Below are 10235 nucleotides of genomic sequence, written 5' to 3' on the forward strand. Positions count from 1 at the left end.
CCCGGTCTTGTTCCTCCCTTGAATTCCACTTCACTAGATCCCACAGCACAGCACAAAACCTAACCAAGTTACGTGCCACCGAGGACGGATCCTTTTACCAGCTCCTAAACAAGAAAGTCTCATCCATAATAACCCAGGAGGTAATAACAAACTTGGACGTGTTTATCTAAAGCAGGTACTGTTAAACTTTCCTCATAGGAAACCAAAGTTAAAAAAAAAAAAAGTATTTTTTACATAACTCAGTAAACACATATAAAGCTGAGTTGTCATGAAACGATATACTGAAAATAGTCCATCTCAAAAAAAGTACCCTTTTTATGCACAGGGGATACAGCCCAAAATGAAGAGAATTAACCAAAATACTATCCCTCCAACCTCCTCTTTCCCCACCACTTAACACAAAAAATGGTGAGGGAAGCAACACAAAGCAAAATCCAGTTCAGCTTGGTGGTTTCCTCTTTATTGATGTGCCTTCTACCATTCCCCCCCCCCGCACAATTTCAGTCCCTTCCATCTACCCCCAAAAGAGAAGGTAGTGAAAGGAAAGGCTTGTTGGGGTTCTGAGCCCCTTGGGCAGTTAGAAAGGGAACAGAAACCAAAACAATCACTGGATGTGACAGAGACTGACAATCAAGAAGTCTAAAGCAAAAGTGGTAGAGAAAGGGAAAGAAAGGAGAAAGGAGAGGTACTATATGCCATCTCCCTCATTAACCCTCCTGTGGAGAGGGCCTGAAGAGAGAGTCTCAAACATTAGGAAGTGCAGGTCCTGAAGAAGGGAGGTGGTGTTTGAGCCTGAAGAGGAGTACGTCAAGGAAAGGGGGCCACCTCTCTCTCTGTAGAATGAGACCCCCACCTCAGGGGTAGCAGCTTCACAGACCGTAGACACTTTCATCACTGTAGGCAATGTATAGAAAGAAGTCTTCTTCATGGTGTTCCTGGGGTGAAAGCAGAAAATGATGCTAGATGCACCTGGCTTTAGATACATGAAACACCCACTGTCCAGACACATTCTTCAAAAAACAATCTTTTTGAAGACCCCAAAACTAGTGCCTTGATTCTCTCCCTCACTTGATCCAAACCTTAGCAACCAAGCAATATTATTCCTAGCAGTAGTCCTGAGCAAAAAGATCTCAAACTGTTCTCTGCTTCCTTCAAATAGGGAAGGAAGGAAGGGTCGTGACTGAAACAGCCTTTCCATCTTTACTGCTCCAGCTTACTGTTGTCCCCTTCTCTCTACTTCCACAGCTCCATCTAAACTCCAACTCAGGACTACCCTAAAATTTCAAGACCAAAGATAAAATTGAGAGCTAAGCAACTCAGTTTACTCAAAGAACTGCTTATTTAAAACTTTCTTCCCCTCATTCTCTTCCAACTCATCTCCAAAGCCTCCACCACTTCCGAGTCACCATACCTGGTATAATTGACCCATCGTGGCACTGGTGGGTGGAATGACATTGTTGACAAAGAAAAACAAGGCATCCTCAGCTCGTAGATGAATTCGCTTCCGGATCAAGAAGTAGAACTGACCAACTGCCAAAGATGCAAGATGCAATAAAGTCACAGAGGTCACAAATGCCTTAAAAAGAACAGCTGCTATCGAAACCTCTTCCCACAGATTGCACTCCCACCCACTGGAAGCAATCCTGGGTCTTAGGTCAGATTCCTACCTGTGAGATCAGAAGGCACCAGGTATTTCTTTTTGTCCAGGTCTCCTATACGAGCTTTGGGGGCCTTTTCTACTATCACCTGATGAAGGGAAAATGAAAATTAAGAGACATTAAGTATACAGTGCGAAAGCTCTACCTGTCAAAAATTCAAAATAGCAGTCTCACTACCACCCAAACCTACCCCAGACTCATTTCTCTTTGTCTCTGCACACGCGGTGTATCCCTGAGTCCAGAATTCCTGACCCCACTGACTCAAACTCTCCTAAACACACAGTATTCCTACAAAGGACGTCATAATAAACAACTATCTTAATTAGAGGGCGATGACTTCCCTGGGCAGATCAGCGCTTTAATCTCGAAAACCTACCTAGCTGGAGGATTAACCATGTGAAGACCAGACTGTCAAACTCCCTACAGCCTCCGACAAGAAAGCCAATGTCTATTTCTCTCATCCACATCCCCTCACCCTTCCCTCTACTGTAACCCCACTCCTTTCACCTTTTTCCCAGAGACAGCAAATTCAGACTAATTCTCAACCCCGCCATAATCGGCAGCCTGCCCGTCCCGCACCCAAATCAGGCTGTGGCGTCAAGTGCCAGCGCCCTCGGCCCTAGCTGCTGTCCTCACCGGGACCCGGTCCGGGTATTTCTTTCGGATCTTCTCGCCCTCAGAGCGGCGCTTCTCGAACGGATGCTCCTCTTTATACACGAACTTCATCCTCCCGGGAACCGGGCTGGACCGGGCTGGGCTGAGGGAACCCGGGGGGGCCGGGACAGGGGGCGGCAGCGACGGCAGCGACGCGCGGGCGAATTCAGCGGAGCGATCCCAGGACTTGCGCCACTTCCCTATTCACAGCCCCGATGCAGCACAACAGGGGCCGCCCCACCAGCTATGTTACGCCTCTAGCGCAGTGACCCTAACGCCACTAGCGTGGCACCACCTACTAAAGGCCCCCCCCCACGCCATCAGCGTAATTGCTCTGGATTCAACTTGTGGGCTACGCAGTTGACGTAACCAAGGTGATTGTATTTTGCTATCGTTGAAAATAACTGATAACCTATTTCCCAACCTTCCCCCACATGGAGCTAGGGATGAAAAGGGGTAGGGGACTAGGAGATGACAATCATAATTTGAAACTGGGTTCTCCAAAAGTTCTTTTCGGAAATAACGTAGAGGAAAAACAGACGAGATAATTACAAGGCTAGCTATTCACGAACGTGTTGGTACGCTGGAAGCGGCCGTTGACACCAAAACAAAATAGTACCTAGGTGGAGATGGTCCCCAGAAATAAAGGACAGCAACAAAATATACATTCGGAGATGCACAGAACACTTAAGTTCAAGGAATGAGTAGCCCAACAGGGACAGGAAAGGAGGTCCAAAAGGTAGGGACTACGTCAGCGCGGAAGAACACTTTCAGCATTTGCAAAGCTAAATCATGTGATCTCAGAGAAGGGCGGAGCGTCACGTGGCGGTGCGAGGAAGTAGAGCCGGCTTGGGGAGGAGGGTGCTGTGGAGGTGGAGCCCGTAGGGCGGGAGGTGGAGCCCGTAGGGCGGGAGGTGGAGCCCGTAGGGCGGGAGGTGGAGCCCGTAGGGCGGGAGGTGGAGCCCGTAGGGCGGGAGGTGGAGCCCGTAGGGCGGGAGGTGGAGCCCGTAGGGCGGGAGGTGGAGCCCGTAGGGCGGGAGGTGGAGCCCGCAGGGCGGGTGTCCAGTCTTGCCCAGGAGAGTAAAGGCCAGTGGAAGACCTGGGACACCGGCCGCCTGAGAGCAGTACCCACTTAGCTAATCCTTGTGAAGCCCAGCTTTTCTCCTGCAGTATGTCTTCTGGCATCCGGGTTTCCTTGCCGTCCAGACTTGTGTGTCTTGCAGCTCTGCCACTCAATTTCCCTCAGGACACACAGCTGTCCTTTTGTAACCCATCAGGGAGCCCATCCTATCACAAGACCCTTCTCACCAAAGCATTTGATGTCGATATTCACTGCCCCATCCCCACAAAGTCAATACCACCACTCCCCCTACCTCTCTTGTCCAACAGCAGTCTGCCTACTCTCAGGCTGGGGGGGGGGGGGGGATGTGAACAAAGACCCCCTCCCTTCATTTCCCAGACACCCAGAGAAGGACCTAGGGCAGCTTTGGTTTCAAAGTTATAATGCATGGTTAAAAGAGGAAAGAAAATAAGACAAAGCTGGTTACAGGTCTGAGGGAATCTAGGAAGAAGGGGAAAGTGGGAAAAGTAAAGTTTAGGGAAATCCAGTGGCCCAAAACCCCATTTTCCCACCCACAGCCCAGCCCTTGGAGTGAAGAATTAGATCAGTTTTTTACAAGAGTTTTTAAAAAATCAAATCACAACAAAGCTGGCTTGGCTTCACTTTGAGTCTCCCGGATTACCGAATGTCTGTTTTTCACTCTGGCCAGTCCTGTCTCCATCACAGACACTGTTTCAGCTCTCCTAAGCCTCCGCTTATGTCCCAGTCTGGGGTTTCCAGGGAGTGCGAACACGAAGTTAGAGTGAGGCTGCTTCAGCATCTGACCCATGTGTCCATCCAGACTCCAAGTGGAGTGCAGGGCTCCCAGGGCAGAGAGGGGTGGGAGGGGCAGACCCTGCCCAGGCAGTCCTCACCATCAGACAGGGCATCAGACGGCATCCTGAGGGCTCACCCCTCCTTTCCCCCCCACCCCAACTCAGGTGGAGGGGGAGCAGCTGTCACCAGAGCCTATGTTGGTGAAGATTTCGGCTCAGCACAGAACGAACATCAGCGGTGAACCTGGGATGACAATAATTGCATTGGTAGAGTCCTTATAGTTGATATCCTCACAACGCTAGTGTAAGGCAGTCTCAATGGAGATGTGGGGCAGAAATGACTGCCATTTTCACGTGGTGAGACTGAGGTTATTTGCCCAATCCCAATGGCTAAAAGTGATGAACTTAATGTAAGACTTGAGTTCAAATGCTATGTTCTTAAAGGAAGAGAAATTAGTTAAGTAAAACAGGACAAACTTTTATTCCCTCCTGGGATCTCCCACCACCTCCTTTCCTCAGAAATCTAAGTGTCTTGCTTCCCTTACCTGAGGGCATCCAGCATCGGAAGCAGGTTAAGAAGGGCGGTATCACTGGGGTCACTGAACCAGGATTTGATGGGGATGGCATTGTCTAGGGTGGGTAAAAATGCACATGAGAAAAACAAAAGATTCAAGAGAGACAGAGTTTTTTTCTTTTATTTGAGGGTGGGGATCATTACTTCAAAATATATACTCCCCCCCCACTGCCCCCCAACTCAATGACCTAAGTAAGACCTTCCTGATTTATCCTCCAAAATAAAATTTAATTTTAATCATCACACATTATACTAGTATGAGGTTTCTAACTGAAAATACTGTCTTTGTGTCTGACCTAAAACAAGCCTGACATGAAATACCTGATAAATGAAACAGACAAGGGGGGATGGGTGGGGACATCTCATTTAAGAGAAATAACTTGCATCTGAACCTATAATAACCCAGGGAATCCCAGTTCCATGCATTTAAAAGACATCCTCAGAACCACTTTCTGGTCATGCCAGTCTCACCACCTTCCCCCATACCTGGATGGCTCCTATAGGCCCCTGGGGAGTTATCCAGGATCACAATGCTAGAGAGGTCACTGTGGACCACAGAGAGGTCCTTGATGTAGCTGCCCAATTCCAAAGTGCAGTGCTGGAAGGCAGGGTGAGCTCAGCATCAAAAGGAGACTCACCCTCTGTGATTGCTTTCCCAATCCCAACAACACCCATGGAAAGCCAACTCACACCAAGGGGACTGTGCAGAACACCTCCCCACACGCCCAGAAGCTATCACTTCAGGACAGTTGCCTGAAATGCAGATCCCTCCCTGATGGCCTGACTCCTGAGCCTCACTCTTAGACCTGGATTCTCGCCCCTTACCTGTCTGTAGTATCTCCTCTTGAGAATGCTTCTGCTATTGTCCAGTTTATCTGCCACAGCAGAGCCATAAATCTCCATGCTTGCTGTGAACACCACTAGTTCATACCACTGGCTCACCTGAAATAGATCAGGGAAGAGAGAGTTGTCAGACAAGGTGCTCAAGCATTTAGACATACAGTTCTCATTCACTAGGAATTCAGTCTCATCCTTCAGGCCTTTTAGCAACATGGAGTATCTTTGGGGACACAAAATTCTGAATGAGTCTCAGACACCATACAACCCTAAGGGTCAGAGATGTAAGAACAAAAGGGCAAAAATTATACCAACACAACAATGAACCCAAACTACTGAAAGCCATTCTCTAACCATGCTACAACATCCCCCCCTCCAATACTGCCCGTACCCATTTCTCCTTACTGTTTACCTCCTCCAAAACCTCTACATTTAAAAGCTGTAAAGCTACTTCTTTATCAGAGCTCCTTTTAGCTTCCACAAACTCACCACTTCTAAGAAGAAATCCACATGAGGCCTCTTATGTACAAAAAACCGGACAGGATGTTTGTCTATTACCACCTATAGAAGAACAGGGAAGGGCTGTCCACAACACAAACCTAAAGGACACCCCACCCTCCCACTACCTGATGCTAGTGGAGGGGACATGGAAGGGGACAAGACATGCTGGGATTGGGAACGGGGATCCAGGTATAAGCAGAATAACAGCTGGAACTATTTCATCTCTTCTTATCCCCACACACCTTGAGAATGAAGTCCGGAGGCGTTCCAGGCCGAACTGTGGGCCTCAGGACCCCATCATGATGGGAGTGAATAAGTGTTTCATCCAGATCCAGCACCAGGATCTTCTTCTTCACCTGGCCTGAACCACAATGGGAGGGATAATACCAACCAACCTCAACCCAGCCCTTGAACCCTACTTCACATTAAAGGAGTCTTCCCAGTCAGCACACTCACCCAGCCGATTCCGGGACACAGGAGACAAGGGAAGAATATCATATCGAACAGTTTGGTACTGAATTACCTAAAAATGGCAGGAAAGCATACAGGATTAAAACCCTGGACAAGGATGGGGCCTACCTGGTGGCACAAGGGGTTAAGACGCAACCTATGAAGCTTGCCACAGCCGCAGCCGCTGCAGCACAAGTTCAATCCCCGGCCTGGGAGCTACCCCCATGGCTCAGCAGACCTCTTCAGTCTCACCCACTGGTCCCCTCAGCAGTGTACTTCAGTCAATCTGCCTGTTCTGTTCCTCACTCTCTCTGGTGAATCCTCTCAACCCTGGTTCTTGTACATATAAATAAATCAATCTTTAAAAAAAAAAAAAAAAAACCTTCACAAGGAAATCTTCCTCTTCCCCAGTGACAATAATAGGTGGTACGTGTCAAACATTTACCATATGCTGGGCACTATGTAAATTACTTAATTCTCAAAACCACCCTAATAATAATGTAACATCTGTTTCAGTGATGAAGAAACAACATCATCTCTGCTTTAAAGATGAAGAAATCCAGGGTTGGAGAGATTAAATACACAGATAGGAATTTAATTGTTTGTCCCCCCCACCCCAAGTTAGAATGCAAACTCTATGAGAATATGGTTTGTTTCAATCATGGCTGTGTTCCCAGAACATTTTAGCAGGGTGATCAGCTAATAGAATCAATGAAGAGGTGGAGATTGTACTCAAGCAATCCAACCCAAGAACTTGCCCTCTTTCCCATGATATTATACTGCTTTGCTAAACAAAGAAACACAAGACCCTCCCCACCTCCACCCCAAGGACTCTTTGTGATCATTCCCATCACCTCCAGTTGGGAACTAAGAGCCTCAGATTCCTGAGAATGGAATTCCTTGGGAGAGTTAAAAGTCAGGAGAGAAGTTCCTTGGGTCCTTAAAGAAATGGAGGATGAGGGAATCCAGGGGTTGTCAGGTCAGCTAAGTTCCTCTGGCCAGGGGCCACTAGGCCTATTTTAACCAGCCACCTGTCCATTTCTATCTCTACTAGCCAAGTCACAAGTTGCAGAGGACCTCAGTCCACTGAACAGCCTCCTTATCTTGGTACCCAGCACAAGGCAGAGAAACTGGGAAGCCCCACCTGCCAGGCTGACAGGATATGCAGAAGACCAGAGTGAAGGGTTGTGAGTGAAAGATGAGGAAGAAACAAGGACCTCACCACCTCAGCCTTCCAGCTTCTCCAAGCTTTCTTTAGAAGCTCCAATTTCTACCCTTGGGTCTCCTCTATGCAAAGCCTGGTCAATCTCTCCTCTCCTCTGCTCTCTTCTAAGCACAAATGCTTTCAGCCCATCCCTAGGCCTGAGCCCCCACCTATCAAACCAAAGTGCCTTCTTCCCCTAATCCCAAAGCATCTGCCCTTCTTTTCTCCCTGGGCCATGATGAGGGCTGCAACAGCTCGGGTGTCCTGACCTGCTATCTCGGGTTGCACATGCTGGGCATGTAGGGAATGCTCCAAGCATCTGCCAGACAGGGGGTGGAGGGGAGAAACCAGATTGGAAGGAAAGACAAAAGGCTGTGGGGTCAGCGCAGCCTAAGGAGAGCAGTTTTGCAAGTAACTAAGCATTGATTGTGTTATAGCACTAATCCTTGCACCCAGAGCAAAAAACTGATGTATTAGGGGAGACCAGGGGATGTATGGAACAGGGTCAGGCAGAGAGAATGTCAACTAGCACATAAAGAAAACCCCAGGAGCTAGCCCCACATACATCTCAGCATCTCTGACCCCAAATTCTTTTTGGTTCCTAACTTTTGTCTTAGGGTAACAGTCCTACCTACAACTATGACCACCCAGAACAATCTTCATCCTAAATCAGGAAGTAGAAGCAGACCGCTAAGAGACTGACTCCAAAGCAATGACCATTGCCCCAAATCAGTAAGTCAAGCACCACAACCACCAGGACTTTCTGGAAATTCTTTGACCTAGGCAGCCCCTTCAAGTTTTACAGAAATATAATAAAGAGTACAGATCAGAGACACTCACCCCAGTTCACTGAATTCTCCCCAGACTCCTTTAGTGATTTCTCCCGGGTGGTGATGAGAGCACAACAGCACATTCATTAATTGTTAGTCTATGAAGCTTTGACCTTGAAGAACTATGGGGGAGGGAGCCCAGAGATACTTGGGTTTGTCCACAGTCTCCACTCCTCAGAGTACCTCTCACAATATTAAGGCCTCTTGGAGAAACATGCAAGTCCTCAGATTCAAGCCCTACAAATGACAAGTAGTCTCCTGATAGGGACACCCTCAAACTTTAATGGTTCCTTTCCACAACTAAAGCAGTCTCTTTTTTTAGTCCCAAGATCTCATTAAATCCAGATACCACATGCACACTATGAAATAAGTATTCCGGACCGTGGAGGAGGTGGGGGGCTGACATTCAGAGTTTTTCCCAAGTCTCCATCCTTGCCTGCCCTCCCACCATCACCTTTGACACATAAGCCTTTCCCTTGTTATAAGATCAAACACACACGGAGATTCCTAAAAATAGGAGGCCTTCCACAAATCCACATCAACACACAGGCTGCCATCAAACAGGTGTTCCCCGCTTCTCGTTTTCTTCAGCAACAACTCCAGCTTTCTAAAAGTGCGCTCCACCCACACCCTAGCCCCCAAGAACTGCCAAATCCGTTTCCCGTCTAAGTCCCCCCAAATCTCAGTTCTGTGATAGTTTCCCTCCTCCCCATCCCACCTCAAGCCCAATTAAAGATGCCTTAATTCTCTAGCGGAGAAGGCACTGCCAGGACACCGTTCTTAGGCCCAGCCACAGGCCCGACACTTTCCGAAAACCCTTGAGCACCGCTGACTGAAGTCCCCACCACCACGACCACCCATCCAGGCTCACCGTGCGGATCTGCCTCCGCAAAAGGTAAATGAAGAAGCTCCACAGCTTGGCAGCGAAGGCCACGAACGTGCGCAGCCCCAGCAGACACTGCGTCCGCATCATCCCGATGACCCCGGCACCGCCGGCCCCGGGGCCCCCGCGGCCCAGCTCCGCCAGCCCCCCGGGGCAGCCCCCCGCCGCCGGGAGGGGGTACGGGGGCCCCGAGTGGCAGGAAAAGCGATAGAGAGGAGCAAGGAGCGGAAGGCTCAGAAAGCCACCCCCGACGAGGGGAAAGCCCAGCGGAACCGGGAGCTGGGGGACAGGCGTGGGCAGCCCGCGGGGGCCCACATGGGCGGGGAATGGTACAGACCGCTTCGCGGGGGCTGCGGGATGAGACAGGTCGGGCTAGGACGGGGTCCTTCGAGACCGGGAGGGAAGGGGATGGAGAATTGGGGGAGGGGGTAGTGGGGGAGGGGGCTAGGGAGAAAGGAGGGAGGGAGAAGGGGGAGGGGAAGGGGGAGCGAAGGGTGGCCCGCTGCGCAGGCGCACTAGGGGGCTGCCCGCGGGAAAGGGGCGGGCGGGGGCAGCGGCGCTCAAAGGGCTGCGTCCGCAGAGAACTGGACAGCTGAGCGAAGGAGCAAGAAAAGAGGGGGAGGGGGAGCCGAAGGACGAGGACGGCTGGACCGGAGCGGCCTCCCCCTCCCCGAGGTCGGTGGTGCCTTAGCCGCTGGGAAGCGGGGCTACAGCCTCTGCAGCTGGATTTCCCACTCTGACAGGCGCCATTTTACCGCCCAAAGGGCTC

General features: G+C 49.9%; 2 protein-coding genes across 2 annotated transcripts; both read right to left on the reverse strand.

The window, feature by feature from the left end:
- Window positions 1-189: 189 nt before the first annotated feature.
- Window positions 190-2384, reverse strand: LOC311188181 (gamma-aminobutyric acid receptor-associated protein; the record flags this gene model as incomplete). Its single annotated transcript, XM_084259941.1, has 4 exons — window positions 190-935; window positions 1412-1530; window positions 1668-1746; window positions 2295-2384. The coding sequence occupies 4 exons, from the start codon at window positions 2382-2384 to the stop codon at window positions 870-872; spliced, it is 354 nt and encodes a 117-aa protein (XP_084116067.1). The 3' UTR covers window positions 190-869.
- A 1803-nt stretch (window positions 2385-4187) lies between these two features.
- Window positions 4188-9556, reverse strand: LOC311188182 (CTD nuclear envelope phosphatase 1; the record flags this gene model as incomplete). The annotated part of the gene is made up of 8 exons (XM_084259942.1): window positions 4188-4431; window positions 4733-4817; window positions 5248-5359; window positions 5587-5703; window positions 6088-6159; window positions 6342-6460; window positions 6556-6622; window positions 9455-9556. The coding sequence occupies 8 exons, from the start codon at window positions 9554-9556 to the stop codon at window positions 4371-4373; spliced, it is 735 nt and encodes a 244-aa protein (XP_084116068.1). The 3' UTR covers window positions 4188-4370.
- Between the last annotated feature and the right edge of the window lie 679 nt (window positions 9557-10235).

Source organism: Talpa europaea (genome assembly GCF_964194135.1).
Source record: "Talpa europaea genome assembly, contig: HAP1_SCAFFOLD_554, whole genome shotgun sequence".
Lineage (NCBI taxonomy): Eukaryota > Metazoa > Chordata > Mammalia > Eulipotyphla > Talpidae > Talpa > Talpa europaea.